General features: G+C 46.0%; 2 protein-coding genes across 2 annotated transcripts; one reads left to right on the forward strand and one right to left on the reverse strand.

Moving 5' to 3' along the window:
* Positions 1-570: 570 nt before the first annotated feature.
* Positions 571-4,925, reverse strand: tubd1 (tubulin, delta 1). Its single transcript, XM_083773928.1, has 8 exons — positions 4,591-4,925; positions 4,062-4,209; positions 3,597-3,813; positions 2,912-3,143; positions 2,383-2,547; positions 1,972-2,097; positions 1,311-1,494; positions 571-1,042 (listed from the first exon to the last, which is right to left on the reverse strand). The coding sequence occupies exons 1-8, from the start codon at positions 4,742-4,744 to the stop codon at positions 937-939; spliced, it is 1,332 nt and encodes a 443-aa protein (XP_083630054.1). The 5' UTR covers positions 4,745-4,925; the 3' UTR covers positions 571-936.
* A 511-nt stretch (positions 4,926-5,436) lies between these two features.
* Positions 5,437-22,309, forward strand: rps6kb1b (ribosomal protein S6 kinase b, polypeptide 1b). The gene is made up of 15 exons (XM_083772754.1): positions 5,437-5,622; positions 6,852-6,895; positions 7,095-7,215; positions 7,894-7,962; positions 8,927-9,074; positions 10,286-10,343; positions 10,787-10,887; positions 11,116-11,206; positions 11,358-11,448; positions 12,139-12,246; positions 12,807-12,869; positions 13,708-13,785; positions 20,438-20,545; positions 20,937-21,049; positions 21,228-22,309. Exons 1-15 carry the CDS (start codon positions 5,548-5,550, stop codon positions 21,484-21,486), a joined length of 1,527 nt encoding a protein of 508 aa, XP_083628880.1. The 5' UTR covers positions 5,437-5,547; the 3' UTR covers positions 21,487-22,309.
* Positions 22,310-22,617: the final 308 nt, after the last annotated feature.

Raw genomic sequence — 22,617 nt, forward strand, 5'->3', positions numbered from 1 at the left:
GAACAATCTACGCTGGTGTGACCCAAGAAGAGCAGCACTCCATCTTCCACAACACACATGTGGTGCTTTCTTTCACCATACTTGATTTGTCAATAGTTGTCCTGTAAACTTAATACTTTAATAAAAGCATATGACAAAACGAATATCGTCTTTGCAATACTTTAAACCAATTTAATATTTTCTAATTAAAATTAGAAAATGTGGCACTTGACAAAATATTGTTTAAAACATTGGTAATCTGAGGTCTAGGACTCCAAAACTGAGCCGACAGGCTTTGTTGTAAGTGGAAAATATGGTATTTATTGGCTAAAATAACACACACGCACACAATGTTTTATGTAGCATGTGACAAACTAGGGGTTTTCATGATTCTGAATCCATTTCAAGCATTAGTTTTGCACAAACACTCCTTGGGCTAAAACTGGCCATAGCCACTTGCCCAAATTCCCCAAAGGAGTGTTTTTTGTGCAAAACTAATGCTTGGAATGGATTCAGAATCATGAAAACCCCTAGTTGTGGTATGGTCACACACAAAAAAATTCTCAATACAGACAGCCGGTCAGCAAGTGGATTCATGAATGTATGTATATATAATCAATATTTTTGGCCAAAAAAAACTATAGCTAATTTCCCACCCCACAAGTTACAACCCCGGCTGCCGGACTATTGTGCTCTAATGGAAAGATACTAGTCACACACCTGAAGCTTAGGTCATCACACTCACCACAGGAAAACACTTGTACCTTCTCAGCAATTTAATATGGCAGCTCACTTGAGAGAAATGTTGAAGTAATATTACGGTGTACTATTGTTATGACTGAGTTATAGTTAAAAGGAAAAAAGACGATCCATTTACATACATTATGCACGGTAGATAATCAACATGTCCAACAAGTCCACAAGCACAACCAAAGGTGCATTTTTTGTTTATCAAAGCTAGGAAAGCTGTCTGTAGCTGGAGATTACTTGTTCTATAGATGCAAAACTGTCCAAGAAGTCCTCCTCAGAGATCCCAAACTTTGTGTACTGATGGATGTAGGCCCTGGGACAAAGGAAAAAATAAGGCATTTAAGTATAAATGCCATAGCATTTCAGGAAGAAAGGGTAATTTGTCATTTTGACAATAGAGTAGAATTTACCCTGTACACGCATTTATACCAAAGTTATCACTACAGCCAAAATTCACAAAATACCACTCTTTGCACATTGTATTGTGAATTTCACAGGAGAACATGACATTTGAGTAAAATATAAGTATCCTGCATTCAGTTTGCAGAGATTGTGTTCATTCATAATGTGCGCCAACTCACCTAGAAGCAAACATATTCCAAGCCTTTGCCACCATGTTATCAAGGGGCTGGAGTAGAGTCTGGCTGTTACTGACCAGGGTTGCAGACTTCTCGTACTTATTAAAGGGAATAGGAGACTTCCACAGGCTGAAAGCTTCTTCTGATGAGAGCCAAGAGGTGTACAGGGTTGGATCCTGAAAGCTCCCTGTGTACAGTCATTCACATTCTTTAGATAACAGTTTAAAAAATGATATACATACATACATACACACAGTATATATATTGAAAGATGTTCTCAGAATGGAAAAAAAAATTAAGTGCTATTAACAACTATTTTCTGTTGTACCTAAAACGCCACCTGGTGCTTACAGTACAAAAGAAAATACACTTTCAACATGCAAAACCGCTTAGAACAAAAGCCAATTGCTTGATTCAATAACTTAAGTAATTGTTCTCAATATTGCTCGCAATCTTTTATCCAGTGAGTATAATGCCAGACTTGTGGCTTATTGTGTCATGCAGTGACAGAGTCCGTGGGGGCGATTATAAAAGCGATTATAAAAACATTTAGTCTCTGATGTCATGTACCAAAAATAGTCTAACAATCTCACAACGTGCCACGCTGCAACGTATTGTGAGGTTGTAGATCTGCTATGTTGGTGTGCAACACTAGATTCCTGACCTGTGTCTGCACTGTAAACATCTTTGCCTCTCAGTATGAGCAGGTTGGCCAGTGAGGCATTGAAGCCTGCTCCTCTCACACTCCCTCCAGCAGGGATGGGAGGAGCACGCACCTGCCAGTCTATACCTGAGAAACAAGAATCAAATAAGTGGCTCCTATATAGGATAGACAGACAGGATACAGAGGGCAGAGATTTACATTTATCACACTCGCTTCATACTGAATTCCTTCTACAACAAGCTGCAAGTACAGTGCTCTCTCAATGTTTAACTCAAATACAGTAGAAATAATTAACTTTAAATCAATTCTTTCTGCAAAGAATTGTCACATTTAATCTAAAATAACAGAATTAATGTCCTTTTGCATTAAAAAAATGACTCAATGTTGAACAGAACTTCAGTCCAAACCTACCTTCCTCCATCTTGGCGTTTGAGATGAGCATCTGGCGGAGATTTTTGAGCAGGCCAGGCCAACTGAACACACTGTAAGCAAGAGAGGAGCTGGCCATCTGAGGAATGGTGCTCAGGCTCAGTAGCTTGTACTCAGGATGACACACCAGGCTACTCAGCAACTCACCTGAGAGATGATTAAGTGACAGTGTGTGAATGCAACGCAACAGAAATTGTGTGCTTTTGATAATGGCACTATAAGCAATGGTTCCCTATATATATATATCGTCATGTTTTATTGCACTTTTAGTGCAATAAAAAATGAAGCATAAATAATCTTGTCCTGAGTCTCTGGAGTGTGCGGTCCCTTCCTTTCCCTGGGGAAGTTCTCTTTGGCCTACATTTATACCTTGCCTACCAGCACTAAAACTGCAATAAAACTGCACCAAAAAAGATGAAGAGCTAAAATGCTGACATAACGTGCTTGAAGTTCAATGTTTCCACCATAATGTATTTATTCATGAATTTCTTGCATTATGTGTGTGCCGCACCTAAGGGGTTTCTGCTGTAGGCTCCATAGGAGTCGGTGGTGAGTGCAGGCTGCAGGACGCTGCCCAACTGGTGAGCTATAACCCTGTTAATGTCACTAAAAGAGATGTGCTTAATGTTCAACAGCTGAGCACAGATCCTGTGCACAGTGTCGTTCTCATGCACCAGAATTGCGTCCGACAGTCCATATAGGTGGGACAGCGTTAGGATAGAGTTGTAGTTCTGAACTATCACCTAAAAGAAAAGCAGGAGAAGAAAACAATTCATCGTTTGGCTTTTCCAGAGACCAGGGATTGATGCAGTTTTAAGGCCCATACTCTTCGCCATACAACGAATAGAGCAAATAACCCATCTACAAGCTCACGTGTTCCATCGTTGCGATGCATTGTAATAAAACATTTGAGAAACACTGCTATAATAATCTGAACAATGAATTATAAACATATCAGACTGATGTGAAAGGAACAGGATAAAACGTGAAACATGAACCAATTATTTTCCTCATGGTTATTATGAAGTGATTAATACATTTTACAGGCCTTACGTATTTGGGTGAAATGTGAAATAACATTACATTTGATTGCACTGTGCAAGTATGTGCATAGCATTATACTGTACGCAAAAACAAACACCTGCTTCATTTATTCTTAGTTGCGCAACTTAAAAGCTGGCATCAGTCCCCCATACCTCTCCAGTGCTATAGGGCCAGGTGAGGTGGTTGAGGATGAAGGAGTCGGGGTACGCCTCTCGCAGACACTGGGTGACGTAGGTGCCAACCCCGGACCCCGTGCCTCCGGCTACACTCATCATGGCCATGAACCCTGCCAGTCTGTCACAGCGCTCCACCTCTCTTCTCACCAGGTCCTCCACTGCCTCTCTATGACGTGGACCATGCACACAAAACCTGGAGAAGTGGACCAGCATTATGGCAAATTTAAGTATACAATACAACAGTCCAGTAATAGCCCCTAGAATTCTTAAAACAAAAATGCACTCAGTCTTTATTTTAATATATACCGGTGTATATACATTCGCAGTATCCACTTTGTTTGCATTCATTTGTTAATCTCCATATTATAAATATAACCATTAAATACTATCACATTCAGCAGACATTTTAAGTGTCAAACTGTGTTATGTAAATATTATTACCCATTTGCCCAGTTATTTCCAGAGCCTTGCTTCTGGCTGAAGTAGGAATGATCTCCATATCTCCATCTACCAGACTTGGCAGCTTTGGACATGCTGTGATTGATCACCTTGGGTTCCATGTCAATGAGTACTGCCCTGGCCACAAGGTCTAGGGAAACGACAAGATATAATGCACTCACGTATGTGAAGGGAGAGGGAGAGAGAGAGAGAGAGAAAGAGAGAGGGAGAGAGCGAGCCCTCCAGTGCCTCCACTCTTACAACTCTTACATGTTCTAGGGGTCCCCTCCCGCTCCCCAGCTAAATCATTGATAGTTAGGAACCAAATGGACTCTTTAATGGCTGTGACTCTGTGCAAATGGCACAAAAGATTTGCAAAATATATGTTTTCTGTATGCATTTTGAACTTGTGGAATGTGACATTCTGCACAATGTCTAGTAGGCTTACTTTTACTTTAGGTGCTTTAAGTATATTTTGATTAGGATACTTCTGCACTTTTACTCAAGTAAATGTTTAATTCCGGACTTTTACCTTCATCGTGAGCTGTTTGGTGGAAGAAGCGTTCCACGCAGGCTTCGCTGTATCCTTTCCTCTGAGCCTCGTATGCATCGTTACAGATGACGCCAAACAGCTCCTCACCCACTTGGTTACCACACTGTCCCAGCTGCAATGTAACAACGGACATACCGGCATCGGACCGGTACTTCAGTCCGAACAACTACAAACAAATGTTGACTCGTGCACGCCTTTCTTTCCTCGGGGGAACAACGAGAGAGCGAAACGAGAGAGAAAATCATAATTCCTTGAAAGAAAAAGCCAAGTTTGACATGTCTGTCTGGTGTGGAAGTTGTGCGGCGCGCGCTTCCTTCCCCTCCTGTGTTACACACAAAATGGTGACCTTAGGACGGTCGCTGTGTTCGCGTTGAAAACATGTACCGGTAAATTCACCAATCAAAGCCTGGTGAAGCGAGTTTAGCAATCTTATGGCCCTACTTGTGCGTCTGTGCGAGACGGGTGTCGGATGATATGAATATGATATCATGGGTGATAATCAAAGTCAAATCTATCTCTCCCTCTCTCTCAGTCTCTCTCTCTCTCTGTTCAAAAGTACAGGTAATTTAAAATCTAAAAGTACAGGTAAAAAACGATTTTACGGGGCGACTTGTCCGGACGTTTAAAGGGGCGACCGTCCGTACCTGTTACACTTTAACCTTTCTTTGGAGTTTTATTTGTGAAGATTGATCACCAGCGGGCCGTGGTCGAACAGCGACCCCGGAGTCACCGCACACGACGGGTCACCAGTTTCTGTGTGACACATACAACAAAATGTGAATTTGAGTCGACCCCGCCCCTCCGGACCGGCCGCGCAGTGCGCACGCTCCGCGTAGTAGCCGGTTATGGCGGCGGTGTGTGTTTGTCCATGAGGTGTCGGGTGAGCAGGGCTATTCTCACTGTGCCGCCGAGCAATCTGAACCAAAACACACAGCCATGGCTGCTGTGTTCGACATCGATCTGGACCAGCCAGAGGAATCTGTCTCCGATGATGAGAATGAGATTGAGGAGGTACTTCAGTAAAACAAAAATCCACGTTCTTCTGTGTGTGTGTGTGTGTGTGTGTGTGTGTGTGTGTGTGTGTGTGTGTGTGTGTGTGTGTGTGTGTGTGTGTGTCTGACTGACTGACTGACTGCAGGGACTTTGACAGCAAACTGTTCTTGTCTGTGTACACTACAGTAACAGTACAGTAGCTGTTAGCATGCTAGGCTCGCGCGCACACAGGCCCGTCTGGTTGCACTGCAGCTGATGCTCCCCGGGCCTCTTTTTGACAGCAGTGAAACTGTAGGCTAATGTTAGCTTGCATGCATGCATGATGACAGACAGACAGCCACCATGGATCGCGAGCTGTCAAATGTGTTGCGTTGGTCCATTGGTGACGTGTGTGTGGCACTTTTGCTGCAAATGCTACAGTCAGCCGGGATTTGCAATTTGACAGCTATCGATCGTAGTAGTATGCGATGTATGTCTCAACTGTACAGCTGCCCGCGAACAGCGCTTGACCGAGGCGCTGCCGGCGCTGCTGCAGTCAGTGAACAATGTGCCTTGGTTGCTTTCTAGTAGCAATGCAACAGTTGATCTGCCAGATCTGGCTGCTACCAGGCCAGGCCAGTCTGCTGTCTGCAGGGGTTTGCAGACGCAGTACAGTTTAGTGAACTATGCACTCACAGATCACAAATGATCATTGGGTCCCCGGTCCGCACAGTTCACAGCATGACATGCTTTACTAGAGGACTCAGGAGTGAAGTCATGTCTGGTTCCATCGTGGCAGCTGTGGATTTCCTCACGGTGTTGACTGAGCAGACACACGCTTGCTTAATGTCTTGCATCATGTTAACATTTATGTGGCAAGGATTAAGCATTTGTAATAAATTACAGCACGGCCAAAGTTGAACGCCTTTTGGACTGACTAAGTAAGTTCATATAACAAATTATGACATGTTTAAAACACATGAATTGCACCCCCTCGTGATTTCACTATTGAAAGGACACTTAGCATCTGTAAGTCTAGTCTACAACATCATCAACATGACAGACAAAGCACTGTAGGACCACTTAGGACCACACAGAAGTTAAGAGATAAAACATTGCGAATTTGGGATGAAAGGCAATGATTAATGAAGAAAGACATGCAACTAAATTCATATTGTTCGTACGCCAGCCGTCAGCCAGTCCATACTCGTGTCCCTTCAGTGGAGATCTGTAATTGAATACAGGCTGTTTTCTGTTTCCTCTGCCAGGCTCAAATCAATGATTTCATGGAGCAGTGCAGCGGATTTGAGTTGTAAGTGCTTACAGTCATGCATGTATTGTATTGATTTGTTTGTGTGTTTGTGTGTGTGTGTGTGTGTGTGTGTGTGTGTGTGTGTGCGTGTGTGTGCGCCTGTCTGCATGTATGTCATGTGTGAGTGAGTCTGCGACGTGAGTATGAGCTTTGTGAAACTGGCGGGTCTTTGAAATTGACCCTCTCTCTCCACACACAGCAACATGGACGACTGTGAGAAGATCGAGATATCGGAGGACAACGTCAACAAAGGAACCGAAAACATCAGACCTGAATGTTTTGAACTGTTGCGAGTTCTAGGAAAAGGCGGTTATGGAAAGGTATTTGTGTGGTTGATGAGAGATGAGTAAAAACGTGCATGAATGAACTCACTGTACATGACAGATGACACATGACAGACAGCACATCGTCTCGGGTGGAATGTCAAAAACTGTTACTTTCAGGATTCAAATTCAAAAGTAGCAGTGCTACAAGCTCAAAGCTTTCGAACTTTCAGATCTGCTACTATTGATACTTTTGTGTGTCGCTGTAGTATGATCAAGGGGCACACAAAAACACAGAAAGTTAAAATATGGAGAAGAGGTTTCTGCCTGACAGAAATAAGATGTACTATCAGGTGTTGATGGCAATCGAGAAGCGGAATGTTCCCCCAACAACCTGCACATTCACACACTTTGCTTTTCTAATGTGAAGCAATTGCTACATTTCGTTTCTGTCGGGCAGGAACCTTGTATCTCCATATTTCAGCTTTGTATATATTTTCATAAACGAATGGCCTGGTAGTTCATACAAGCGTCGCACAAAAGTAGTGAAAATAGCACCTCTACAAGCTCACAAACCGCCACGATGTGACGTGTTGTGAGCTTGTAGATCGGCTACTTTCAATATTTTAGATTGTTATTTTTTTTAACTGTTTTCGACATACAAGGTGTCCACCTGACAGTGCTGAACGGTTTATTTCATAGTGACATGTGTTAATCCACTTTCTTCCTGTCCAGGTTTTTCAGGTTCGAAAAGTAGTTGGAGCTGCTTCAGGCAAAATATTCGCTATGAAAGTCCTAAAGAAGGTACTTGCCAAACACACACACTGTCCCTGTTGACATGGCTGATTATCTAGTGTACAGTACAAGAAATAATCCACAACAATGTAAAAAAAAAAGTCAAATAGTGGCCGATATATCGGGATGGCTCTACTCTTAATAATATGACGACAATAACAAATGGAAATTGAATTATGTTGTTTCTGTCTGCAAATATTTGCTGACCTTGAAGCCAGTGGTTGGGTAAGATATGACCACTAGTTGGTAGATTGCCATTTGTGCTGCTCTGCTGCAGTCTTGACTATTAACAACAAAAGAAACAGTCTCAGTCTATTAGATTCTGCCTATAGAGCGGCGCAGTCCCTCCCCCTTTCAGAACAACGAACGGCCCAGGAAATGAAAACGCAATGCATTTCCCCATAGGCAGTTCTTATTTAATTTATTTAAAGACCTTTTAAGCGTCGTACGAAGCCAACTCTTGTCGTGACAAATCATGACAACACACACAATATTTTGGACCAAACAAATAATTACAAAGAAGAAAAACAACAAAAAAAGTGTTGTAACCTGCCGTTTTTTTCTACTTTCGAATTCTTTGTTTGGCCCGAAATATTGTGTATGATTGCGTTTTCATTTCCTGGGCCGTTCGTTGTTCTGAAAGGGGGAGGGACTGCGCCGCTCTATAGCCACACTGCTTCTGCTTGATTAGCTGACATGACCCTAATGACAGATTGCACTCTTGCCAAATCTCCAACAATGGGATTTGATTGTTTAACTGCAAAGTGGTGTACACTGTGAAGTGGTGCCTGCACAGCAGCCAATAACCTTGATTTATTTACTGCATAATGACCATCAAAATATGTAGTTTAATTACTAGGTATTATGATAGTGCTGGGAGATTTTCCCATTTACATTGCCCTAAAAATGTCCTAGTGTATCTCGGCCTCTGTGACATGCTGTGTGTGTGTGTGTGTGTTTTGCCATCCAACAGGCTATGATTGTACGCAATGCTAAGGACACAGCCCACACCAAGGCAGAGAGGAATATTCTAGAAGAGGTGAAGCATCCCTTCATTGTGGACCTCATCTATGCCTTCCAGACAGGGGGGAAGCTCTACCTTATCCTTGAGTATCTCAGTGGTTAGTACAAAGCAACACACACACACACACACACAATGCATGCAGAAACATACAGCTGCATAGTTTAACCACTTTTAACTCTGTTTTAGCTATGTCAGAACAGGTTAAAAAAAAAAAAAAAAGGGGAATTTGCAGTCATAAAGTGATGCATTGTGGCCTAGTAATACATTCTTAACACTTGTTACACTTGCACTCCGACACCATGCCCAGTTCACAACAAGATTGATGGCTAGCCATTCTTTCCACCCACTCTTCTGTCTCCAGAGATTCCATTCAACCCACTAGACATTACTGTCTCTTAATACTGATAGGCTTGTTTTCGTGTTTGGGTGGACTCATTGTAACGGCTTTAGATGTGTTTAAAATATGTGTTTAAAATATGTGGGTTAACACCTAGTACTGTATACAATCATTGGTGTATTAACTTACAAATATTTATTTTCAAAAATAGGCTCAAAGATTTAAATAAATTGTATCAAATGGGGGTCATGGCCTAATGCAGTGAATCTCATCCTTTCATTTAAAGGAATCTTAGTTTTATATAATTTCTGTCGGGTGGAAACCCTGATGTCCAAACTGTTACTTTTCAGGATTAATAATTTAAAACGGCAAAAGTAGAAGATCGATGAGCTACTTTTGATGTTTTTGTGTGACACTGTACTATTATCAAATATGGCATTAAATGTCAAAATACGGAGGTAAGAGGTTTCTGCTCGCCAGCAACGATATGCACCAGGCTGACAACACCTATTTGATATGATGTGATCTGTGGGACTGGGGCTACACTGTAAAACCCTTAGTGTTCATTCAACTCTGATAGTTACAGACCTGTAACGGTCCATTTGGAGCCCTAGTGGACCCCCTGAATCGACGTTCAGAACCAGTTTAGCTGATGATGAAGCTAATGCTGTTTAGAGTCCTCAAATTCTTCCCCTACCCAACCCGACATTTTTGGGTCTGCCCGGGCCCAAAATGTATGCAAATTAGTAATTACTAATAATTAGTCGGACCGGGCTGAGCCTCGGGTTCCGTGGAGAAAAAAAGAATAAAGTTTTGGTTAACCAGACCGAAATGGAAGTGGATGTGTTGGATGCTCAGGGCCTAAAAGTATGGTAATTCTTCAGGCTGAGCCGAGCCTCGGGCCAGCCCAGTTAGGGCCTTAATTTTCAGCCCCGTTGAGAACTCTAATGCTGTTGTGTTGGACTCTGCAGGTGGAGAGCTTTTCATGCAGTTGGAGAGGGAGGGTATCTTCATGGAAGACACGGCCTGGTGAGTATCTCTTAATAGGCAAAACGTCTTTGGAATGCACACAGGCAAATCAAACGGCTTTACATAATTATGGCATAAGAGGGCATTTTATGAAGAAAATAATTATGCAAAAAGAACAAAGTTGAGAACCAAGGATGGGGGTCGGCGGCCAAATTCAAATGTTGGGGTCCTCGACATGAAAAAGTTTGTGAACCACTGATAACATGCATAACAACATTAGTCTTCCAGAAAACTGTTAGAATGTAGAAGACATTTTTAGAAGATTCAGCCTCAGTTCTTAATGGGTTATATGCATCCCTGCATTATTAGTTAGCTGCTGCCAGAGTGAGGTCAAGCCAACACCAACTCGGGATTCCTGGATCGCTGTCCTCCATAATTTCCTATCCAACATCAGGTTCTTGAGCTCTTCACACGTGTGTGTGTGTGTGTGTGTGTGTGTATAGCTTCTACCTGGCAGAGATCTCCATGGCCCTGGGACACCTACATCAGAAAGGCATCATCTACAGAGACTTGAAGCCTGAGAACATCATGCTTAACAGCCAAGGTGTGTGTGTGTGTGTGTGTGTGTGTGTGTGTGTGTGTGTGTGTGTGTGTGTGTGTGTGTGTGTGTGTGTGTGTGTGTGTGTGTGTGTGTGTGTGTGTGTGTGTGTGTGTGTGTGTGTGTGTCAAACATCCACACAAGTTATAGTAGAATTTTAGTAATAGAAATTGTAAGGATAATTATCCTGAAATCTAGTCCAAAGTTTGTTATAATGTATCATTTCTCTTCCAGGGCACGTCAAATTGACAGATTTCGGCCTATGCAAAGAGTCCATCCATGATGGAACCGTCACCCACACCTTCTGTGGTACTATCGAATACATGTAAGTCAGTATTGATCCCTCCCTTTCTCATTCGTTCACAGTTAACACACACACACACACATGTTGGTCATCATCGCTCGTGTATACTACTCAAATGCTTCCTCGTTCCTACATGTGTATTTTCTTAACAATCTATGCTAATGCTTTTTAGGGCTCCTGAGATCTTAATGAGAAGTGGACACAACAGAGCAGTTGACTGGTGGAGTCTGGGCGCTCTGATGTATGATATGCTTACAGGAGCGGTGAGGTCAACACATTAATAATATATACATTTAAAAGGTTAACTACTAGAGATACAACACCCACCACCACAGAGACCTGGATGAAAGACTTCTTGACTTGGCTGGCTGTTCCAAAGAACAACTGGCAGGGGTTCTTCTGGGTGGAAACCAGCAAGGCACCATGTTGTCCATGTCACTCACTACACAGTGACTCCTACTGGTTGGTCACAGATAACGTGACCCTCTGAACACAATGCGCACACCTCATAACTGTCAGGTGAAAAGAAGAAACTGTCACTTGGCATTGACTAAACTGGGCAGAAAAGGGGTGAAAACTCAAATGAGAATTTAGGGGCACTGGGAGCTGACAGGTTTGTGCGGCGACCATCGATCATTGCAGCGTCCCTCATTTAATTTGTTGTGGACACCTTTATCAGCTCCCCTCAGTCCCCTTAGATTAAACTGTCCTGTCTGATAGTTTGTTTTTATTAACTGATTAACATACAGCGGGGAGGAAACTGATCCTCTTAAAGTGAACGTGGGCGCTGGCACAGGTTAACTACATTTATGCTACCAACTAGCAGCACAGAAAGAATTAAACACCAATTTTCCCACTTTAATTCCATCTTGCTCTTGTAATTATATTCATTTTATTTCTTGCTGTTGTAATTACATTACATTCCTTTTCTTTCTTCTTTTATCTTTTTTTAGCCACCATTTACTGGCGAAAACCGAAAGAAGACCATTGACAAGATCTTGAAATGCAAGCTGAACCTTCCACCATACCTCACACAAGAAGCTAGAGATCTCCTAAAACGGGTAACGGGTGACACCCCTACAAAGTACAGTACAAACCCTAAAAAACTTTCTACAAACTAGAAAGACTGCATTTGCAGTGACCGGGAGGTAGAGTGGCCGTCTTGGGTTCCTCATGGTTTCAGGTTGAATTGTCCTTGAGCAAGATGCCAATAAATGAACTGCATCATCATCAGTGTGTGAATGTAATGTGTAACTGCAATGAAATGGAGAAAGCTATTTTAAGCGCCCCTTTTAGAATGTATATATGCCAACCCTACCAGTCAGATATGCCATTTCCCCCCTGAAATATGACTGACTAGACCTTGAACTTGATTGTAACCTTCTTTTGACCCAAACATTAATCAACTATCTGGAGCAGCCTTCTGATCTATCCCTGAAAGTTATTTTGAAAATCCTCCCTTCTGTTCACAAGTTATTTTGCTAACATGACCTCCACCCAACTCTGTTAGGGTTAGACAATGATGAGTTTACACAAAGTATTTATACATCTTTATATATATTTCTGAATATATTTCACATACTTTTCAATAATGTATTGCTCTCGACTGTCCTGTGTCCAGTTGCTGAAGAGAAATGCGTCATCCAGACTGGGAGCTGGGGCAGGAGATGCTACAGAGGTGCAGGTGAGAGGAAAACATTGTACTTTTTAATGATATTAATGTCATTGTAATATATCTCTGTTGTTGGGGCAATAAAGAAAACCTTATACTTTTAAAACGATGCAATACTGCCTCATCAAAGTTGATATTGTGACTTTATATATTGTCAATTACTTGCATGAAAGGGGGAGAGGACTAAGGAGGTGGAGTTAGCTGCTTTAGCAGACAGTTTGAGGGTACAATGGCGTTAAGAGGTTTTGTCCGAATCACGTTTTAATACTGTCCATGGGTCCATTTCTTTTAACTATAACAAAAAACATCGCATGGATGCACCTGGGACGTATCCTTAGTGATGTATCCCAAGGTCATCAGGGTTTCGGGTCTCTTGAACATCATACCCCTCACTCAGGCGACCCAGCCGAGGTGATCAAGACCCGACTTACGTCCCAGTAGCTACCCTCAATCAGTCCCACTAGGGCAAAACCAGCCAATTTTAAATGATCTATTCTGACAATGTTTGGGGGGGGGGGGGGGGGGTCATAACTGCTTATTACATATTTGTGATTTATTAATATTATGTTTCATTTGACACAACAAAAGATCATGTGGTGTTCACTGTTCAAACATCTTTTTCTCCACATACTGTCAACTGAATGCTTGTACGCCTGTGTCTGTGATTGTCTGGTTTTCTTGCTCATTTGCAGAAAAATGGTGCATCGATTGGCCAGTTTAGCCTTGTCTTGCGTTCTCTGTGCCACCACCTTTAGCGTCTCAAATTTTGCCATTCTTCGCTGAAGCTGAATCTCTGCTGAGTCTCTTTTTTTCCCTAAATTTCAACATTGTTGGTCTTTCCTTCCTGCAGGCTCATCCATTCTTTAGACACATAAACTGGGAGGAGCTGCTAGCCAGGAAAGTGGAGCCTCCCTTTAAACCCTTCTTGGTAAGTTGTAGCCAAGGATACATGTACTGCTAGGTTAGCATGACTTGGTTGGAGTTTGAGACGGCAATTCAACCCAGGTGTTCTCCTATTTCAGGCCCTCGTCAGTGGACACACCTGCTCATGTTTCTATGTATCTCACCATGTTTCACTTTTCTCTCCTCTCAACTGTTAGTCATGTCACAATTTCTACATAATGGCCTATTTGAGATAATTGCTATTATAATCATTTATACATGTTGAAAAATGTATTGCAGATCTACAAGCTCACAATGTGTTAAATCTGTATTTGAGGCAGTCAGTTCTTTGTATATTTAAATTAGAGGCCATATCTACCCAGTTCAATCTTTGTTCACTAAAGGTCATTACACACTGGCGAATTAGCCATGCAGCGCATATAAACAACCCGAAAAAGTGAAATATTTGGCCGGTGAATTTTGGCGCATCTGCCTATACACATTGTGGGGCGCTGTTTCACCAGACCAAAAACACACAGAGTTCAAGTTCAGAGTGCTAAAACAAACGGCACTTTTATTTGGTTTTGGATCACAAAGCAACTCAAAGGTCCGGGGTTCTGACTCAGGGGCTCTTGGGTGGTCAGAGCATGGTCACAGGTTAACTTAGGTTTCTTCTGTATTTAAAGATTGGGGAGCCCGTCCCACAATATTCATCAAAGGGGGGGGGGGGGGGGGGCTAGGGGCACTCCAGTGTCCCAGCCAGTGTGAGCCTAAATCCCAGAGCCCAGCGATCACGGACATGTACTGGGTCGGTGAGCCTGAGAGATGAGATTCACACAATTAGTATATTGTCATCACATCCAGGTCAATTCAAATAAACGGTATATTACGAGTAGGGAAGGGGATATGTATGGTTCAGTCTTACCGGTTGCCGCACGCCAGCCTGTCTCTCGGGAGAGTCTCTGAGAGTGTGAGCAGGACAGAGGCTTTTAACCTGCCTGGGTGTGGACACGCAGCAGGTGCCTCATTAAGGCAGACGAGGAGACGGGCTGGGACGTACCTCCCATCCAGGACCCGCCCTCGTTGCCGTTGGCAACGCTTTGCTCTACCTGCCTCTCTCCCTCTCTCCCCGAGGTGGCTATGCCGTGGCGCGCGGTCCCGGACCGAGACGCCACACATTCCCCCCCTATGTTTCACGCCGGGGCGGGAGACATCATGATCGCCTTCCTCCTCATGCAGTCTTGACAGTGCGTCTGCGTGGGGAATTGACTTCCCGGGTCGATGTTCCACCACAAACTTGTAATTTTGTAGTTCAATAAACCACCTAGTCACCCGACTGTTTCTGTCCTTGTTCGTGGCCATCCATTTTAGTGGCGCATGATCAGTTATCAGCGTGAACGGACGGCCCCATAGATAGTATCTCAGGTAGTGTATCGCCCACTTAATGGCGAGGCACTCCTTTTCTACCGTTGCATAATTTCGTTCATGTTTGAGTAGCTTTCTGCTAATGAAGGAGACGGGGTGCTCCTCGCCGTTTATCACCTGGGATAGCACCGCGCCGATGCCAGTCCCTGAGGCGTCTGTGTGGAGAAGAAACGGCAGGTTAAAGTTTGGCGAGATTAACACAGGTTTCTGGCACAGTGCCTCTTTCAGCCTTGTGAAAGCCGTTTCTGCCTCAGAGGTCCACTTTATGTGGTGTGGCTCCCTCTTGCGGGTCAGCTCGTACAGTGGAGCGGCCACCGTGGAATAATTCTCAATGAATTTCTGATAGTAGGCTAGCAGACCCAGGAAGGATTTTACCTGTCGCTTGGTGACGGGGCGGGGCCATTCCTTGATGCGCTGTACCTTCTTTTCCTGTGGCTTTACGCATCCTCGTCCAACGGTGAATCCTAGGTGGTCCGTCTCTGTCATACCTATTCTGCACTTCTTCGCGTTGGCCGTGAGATCAGCGGAGCGCAGCTCATCTAGGACCGCCTCCAGATGTCTCAGATGCTCCTGCCAACTCCTGCTATGGATGATCACGTCATCGATGTACGCGGCTGCGTAGTCCTGGTGGGGGCGTAACACTCTGTCCATCAGGCGCTGGAATGTAGCTGGGGCCCCGTGTACTCCAAACGGCAGGACTTTATATTGGAATAGCCCATCTGGTGTAGAGAAGGCTGTCTTTGGTTTGGCTCGCTCGGTTAATGGGATTTGCCAATACCCTTTGGTCAAGTCGAGCGTGCTGATGAACCGAGCGGGCCCGAGCCGCTCGATCAGTTCATCAATCCGGGCCATCGGGTAACAGTCAAAGTTCGATACCTCATTTAGTTTTCGGAAATCATTACAGAATCGTAATGTGCCGTCAGGCTTTGGCACAATTACGATCGGGCTGCTCCACGGGCTGTATGACTCCTCGATCACGTCTAATTCTAACATTTTTTTAACTTCCTCTCGTATCGATATCCGACGGGCTTCGGGGATTCTGTATGGGCGCTGTCTGATCACCACGCCAGGTTTCGTATCTATGTCATGTTTGGCTAGGTGGGTTCGGCCTGGGAGTTCGGAGAACCGGTCGCTACAGCGGCTCAGCAGCTCGTTCACCTCCTGGACCTGCCGGGGGGAAAGCTCTTCCCCGACCGGGACAGGAGGGGGCGCCTGGGGGGAGACAACAGTCAGTAATGCAGTCATGGGTAGCCCGCTAGGTGGATGCCACTTTTTCAAAATATTGACATGGTAAACCTGATGCGTTTTCCGTTTCCCCGGCTGGCTCACTCTGTACGTGACGGGTCCCATCTTCTCCATTATCTCGTACGGCCCCTGCCACTTAGCTAGGAACTTACATTCACTCGTAGGCACCAGGACAAGCACCTTTTCGCCAACGTTGAATTCTCGTACAGCCGCCTGTCGGTTATATATTCTGGCCTGGTCCCTCTGTGCCTTCTCCATATGCTCTTTCACTAGGGGCCATATCGCTTTGGCCCGGGCTTGGAGCTGCTGGATATGATCCACAACACTGCGGTGTGGAGAGGGTTGGCTCTCCCAGGCTTCCTTGGCCAAGTCCAGCAGGCCCCGGGGTCTCCTCCCGTATACTAGCTCAAAAGGGGAAAAGCCAGTGGAGGCCTGGGGAACCTCTCTAATCGCGAACAACACATATGGAATTAACCGGTCCCAATCCTTTCCGTCCATTTCCGCCACCTTTTTCAACATTCCTTTCAGTGTCTTATTGAACCGTTCTACCAGCCCGTCTGTCTGGGGGTGATAGACTGAGGTACGAATGCTTCGGACCTTTAGCCATTTATACAAATGTTTTAATACCGTGGCCATAAAACACGTCCCTTGATCACTCAGGATTTCTGAAGCTATGCCGACCCGACTAAACAGCATCATCAGTTCGTGTGCGATGGCCTTGGAAGTGGCGGCGCGTAACGGTATTGCTTCTGGATAGCGGGTGGCATAATCCATAATAACTAGAATATAGCGGTGGCCACGGGCCGACTTCGGCAGTGGGCCCACTATATCCATAGCTAGTCGATCGAATGGGGTTTCTATAATGGGCATGGGGACGAGAGGGTTACGGTAATGTGGTTTGGGGGCCACGAGTTGGCATTCGTGGCAACCCCGGCAGAAATCCTCCACCGCTCTTTTTACCCCAGGCCAGTAAAACCGAGCGAGAATTCGTTCGTAAGTTTTCTCTACCCCAAGGTGGGCCCCAAGTTGGTGCGTGTGTGCCAGGTATAGCACGCGTGATACATAGCTTTTTGGCACCAGCAACTGTTCAATTCTTTCCCCCCCTTGCTTTGTAACCACTCGATATATAAGCCCATTTCTCACAACGAAATAAGGGGAGGTGTTGGCACTCACCGCTTCGTCTGGGCCATCGATCTCCGCCACCCGCTGACGTGCCGCCTCCAAGTTTGGATCGGTCCACTGCTGGGTGGCGAACTCGCCGTAGTGTGCCGGGGGGTCTGCGTCAGGGGGGGGGAACTCTGCAAACGGATCGCTCTCCTCTCCAGCGTCCTCTCTCTCTCTCTCTCTCTCCCCCTCTCTCTCTCTCTCGGCGTCCTCCTCGCTGCGCGGCTCGGCGCTCATCCTGTTCTCCTGCGCGTCTGAAGGCGAGCTGTCACTCGGGCCGGCGCTCGAGCTGTCTCGGAACGCGGGGCACGCTGGGCGGGGGTCTTGGTTCCGTCCGGCGGTGCGGGCTCTAGGCCTACGTCGCTTCGTCCGAGTGCTAGACTGGGTTGCCGTGGGGTTCCAGTACCGCTCAAAAAGAGGCCAGTCGGCGCCGAGGAGGAGGGGCACGGGCAGCCCGGGGACGACACCTGCCACCACAGTGGCGCTTCCTCGCGGTGTCTGGATTCGGATGCTGGAGGTGGGGTAGCGCTTCACATCTCCGTGCACGCACGTCACGGGCACGGTCTCTTCCCCCAGGGGGCCCGCGAAGGCGGGACGTACCAGGGTGACAACACTGCCCGAGTCCAGCAGCGCATGGGTGTCTTTCCCGTCCACCTTCACCGGCAGGGACGTGTGCTTCTTTTTCTTTCCTGTGCCTGGTGTGCCATATAGGCAGGGTCGGGCCGAGTCCGATGCGGCGGTGGCCATACTGACGTCAGCTCGGGCGGGGCACGTCCAGGACAGGTGGTCCAACTTCCCACACACATAGCAGTGTCGGGGAGGCGCTCGACCCGACCGTTCCGCTCCGGTCTCTTGTCGGGGTGCCTGCGCCGGGGGTCCCGTGTTCTGTCGCCGTCTGTCCCTGTCCCGGCCACCGGAGCGCTCTTCTCCGGTCTGCTTCGGCGGGTCTGTCTTGTTAAGACCTTTCAACATCTCGGTGTAGGCTTGGTGGTTCTCCAGGAGCGCTACTAGCTCGTCGATGGAGGCGGGGCTCACCTGGGCCGAGTATTTTCTGGCGTCTGGCGGTACGGCTCGGATGCACTTGTCAATGATCAGCCGGTCGACACAGGCTGGCTCTCCCGGGCTCAACAGCCAACTGTGTGCCAACCGGCGGAGCGCGGCCACTTGCGGTCGCGGTGGCAGGTTCGCCTGGTATGTCCAATTGTGGAATCGCTGGGCTCTGGCTGGGAGGCTTTGGCCCTGGCGGGCGAGGATGGCGGCCTTCAACCTCTCGTACTCCTGGGCCTCAATAGCGGGGAGGTCCCTACAGGCTCTCTGAGCCTCACCTGAGAGGAACGGGGCCAGTATGGATCCCCATTCTGCGAGCGGCCACCTCTCCCTGGTGGCGGTGCGCTCAAAGAGCTCCAAGAAGGCCTCTATATCGTCGTCGGTGGCCAGTTTGGTCAGCACGTCGCCCGGGGCCCTAGTGTGGTTGGCATCCTGATTCATTCGTCTAAGCAGTCCCTGCATAGCGTCTTGTAGCTCCGTCTGGCTCCGTTGTAGGCCAGCCTGGCTGGCCAAGAGGGCAGTGAGGGCTGCTGCGTGTTCCATATTTCTGGTAGGTTTAGGCGCGCTGTTGGTGAGGATCTACAGTTACCCACATTCTCCACCATATGTGGGGCGCTGTTTCACCAGACCAAAAACACACAGAGTTCAAGTTCAGAGTGCTAAAACAAACGGCACTTTTATTTGGTTTTGGATCACAAAGCAACTCAAAGGTCCGGGGTTCTGACTCAGGGGCTCTTGGGTGGTCAGAGCATGGTCACAGGTTAACTTAGGTTTCTTCTGTATTTAAAGATTGGGGAGCCCGTCCCACAATATTCATCAAAGGGGGGGGGGGGGGGGGGGCTAGGGGCACTCCAGTGTCCCAGCCAGTGTGAGCCTAAATCCCAGAGCCCAGCGATCACGGACATGTACTGGGTCGGTGAGCCTGAGAGATGAGATTCACACAATTAGTATATTGTCATCACATCCAGGTCAATTCAAATAAACGGTATATTACGAGTAGGGAAGGGGATATGTATGGTTCAGTCTTACCGGTTGCCGCACGCCAGCCTGTCTCTCGGGAGAGTCTCTGAGAGTGTGAGCAGGACAGAGGCTTTTAACCTGCCTGGGTGTGGACACGCAGCAGGTGCCTCATTAAGGCAGACGAGGAGACGGGCTGGGACGTACCTCCCATCCAGGACCCGCCCTCGTTGCCGTTGGCAACGCTTTGCTCTGCCTGCCTCTCTCCCTCTCTCCCCGAGGTGGCTATGCCGTGGCGCGCGGTCCCGGACCGAGACGCCACAACATCTAAATGCGATGCGTATATGTGATTATTAGCCACTCCACTCCTCCTGATTATTCTCCACTCCTCCTGAGTCGTAGTCAAAGTTTGGCAGAGCCCGTTGGTGGCTGCTGCTCGCACACAAGTGCCCCGCTCCCCCCAACAGCTCTGGTGTGGTGGAGGGTAGGTTAATAACGTGGAGAAGAGGCGAGGGTGCAGTGGGTGTGCTCCCCGACCGCACAGAGCTGCGGGACGCATTTTGATTGGTGTAATTGCATTCACCAGCGAATGTCCGCAAAATTCGACAGCAGAGCAAAAAAATAACAGCCACATTTTCACTCTGTGTGGACTTTATGATGAAAATTGAAATTATTCGCCCCAGGTGTGTAAAGACCTTAAGCCTAAACAGGCTAAACAGAAATTGTATTATTTATGTGTTCCAGCATTCAATTCCAAAATTAAACATTAATCACAAATTATTTCAAATGTCATGATCGTGACAGCTCCTACTCAACCTCTAATCTCTTATCTCCTCTCCTCTTCCTCTGTGTCTCTGCAGCAATCAGCAGACGATGTAAGTCAGTTTGACTCAAAGTTCACCAGTCAGACGCCAGTCGACAGTCCAGACGACTCAACCCTCAGTGAAAGTGCCAACCAAGCCTTCCTGGTAAGTTCTGTGCACTCCAGCTGATGCTGCTTTTGTTTTGTTTGTTTTTATTGATCCACCTAATTATGTCCAAAACTGTTGCTTTTCAGGATTCAAATTCAAAATTAGCAAGCTCGTATATAAGCTCGAAACTCATCGCTTTGTGACACGTTTTGAGCTGGCGGTCGGATCTGCTACTGTTGATGCTGATACTGTAGTATGATCAAGTTAGTAGAGCATTAATTTACGGAAAAACACAAAAGTTATAGAGACCGTTATCAGCGACAGCTGATGACAGATGAAGTCCAATGTATCTACTATAGAACGCTTTGAACAAGACAGGTGTATCACATGGCATCATGCATAATGGATAATTACATAATCAAACACAAATGTTTTGCACTCCTTGTAGGGTTTCACATATGTTGCTCCATCGATCCTGGAACACGTCAAAGACAGATTCACGTTTGAGCCAAAAATCCGCTCGCCTCGCCGATTTTTGGGGAGCCCAAGAACACCTCTCAGGTATGCCAGCAGATTTGATTGATTTTACCTCCCCTTGTGGTCTCCTGATAGATGATTTTTCAGGCCAGTCTTGAAAGTTGCCTCAAACAGCTGCAGTCGGGTGATTACAGTATGTAAGTAATTATTGCGACAGGCCCTAAATCTCATCTCATGTTCTGTTGTCCCTCCCTCTCTCCAGTCCAGTCAAATACTCAGGGCCTGAGTGCTGGGCCCGTAGCCCTCTCCTCCCTGGTGGAGGAGCACCCAGCCTCCACCATGCACCCCAGGAGCAGGCCATGGAGCTCTCCACCCCAGAACAGATGGACGTCTCTGCCAGCTCAGAGGCGTCGGCGCCCCTTCCCATCCGCCAGCCTTCCGGGGCCAACATGGCCCATGCGAAGCAGCAAGCGTACCCTGTTATTGCTAAGCGACCTGAGCATCTACGTATGAACCTATGACCCACTGCCAAGCATCCTTAGGAGAGTTTCTTTACTTTCTCTTTTCTTTGTCTATTTCTCTTCTTTTTTTTTAAGGATGGGGGGGGGAAAGCAAAAGGAAAATAAACAGACATTTGAGACAATGAAAATCGCACATCAACACGCATATGCCGTACTACCTGGAATGTGTGTGTGTGTGTGTGTGTGTGTGTGTGTGTGTGTGTGTGTCTGTGTGTGTGTGACTGTGTCTGTGTGTTTGTGGGGCATGGGGATGTGACTTCAGTGTGCACTGCAGCGACTGCCACACTGACTACACCATCACTACCACATCCACCTTCCTGCTTTCTGTTCCTCGGGTCTCATTTGGCCTCCCCCCCACCCCCCACCACACACACACACACACACACAAATAGGACTGGGTATCTCTTTGGGATGTACAGCCTTTGTACGGCAGTGTCATACCTTGGACTTTAAAGAATGGTGATATTGTATGATGATACAATATGTCGCTCATCATTTACACTACAATGCAGTCAAAGTCTACTGCACGGTCGGTCTACTGAAATCCAAAGCGCTTTGTGCTATCCTGAATGAACGCCGATAATGAAATTGCTTCCATTCAAACGGTTGGGAGATTCTGACAGTATTTCTTGGGAAAACAAATGCTTCCTATGGCTGAATGAGATCAAATTAAGTTTTGTTAATTGGAAGGAAGAAAAACAAATTGGGAGCCGCTTTGATGAATTGAGGTTAATGAATATAGCTTTGTCTTAAAGATGTTTTAATGGATGCATCAACTGTGCTATGTATCAATGATGGATCAATGAGCCTCAATAAAAAAAAACACACACAAATGTTTACTTTTTACATTCTCTCACTATTGGTGTCATGGATGACTTATTGAATGGCTTGTTTGATGTGGGACCCACACAATCGCTGACTTTCAGTGAATAACCCACTTGATCACTATCACTTAGGGGTGTATTAAGTGTAACGATACATTCTAACCACAATATGATATGCATCACGATACATGGTTGACGATACATGGACGATATTGGCTCATGGCGATATATGATTCAATGATTTAAAATTGATACAGTAACTATTTTGATATACTTCGATTCTTGAAATTAAAATCGATGCAGTTAC

This window comes from Protomyctophum parallelum (assembly GCF_964188405.1).
Source record: "Protomyctophum parallelum genome assembly, chromosome: 9".
NCBI lineage: Eukaryota > Metazoa > Chordata > Actinopteri > Myctophiformes > Myctophidae > Protomyctophum > Protomyctophum parallelum.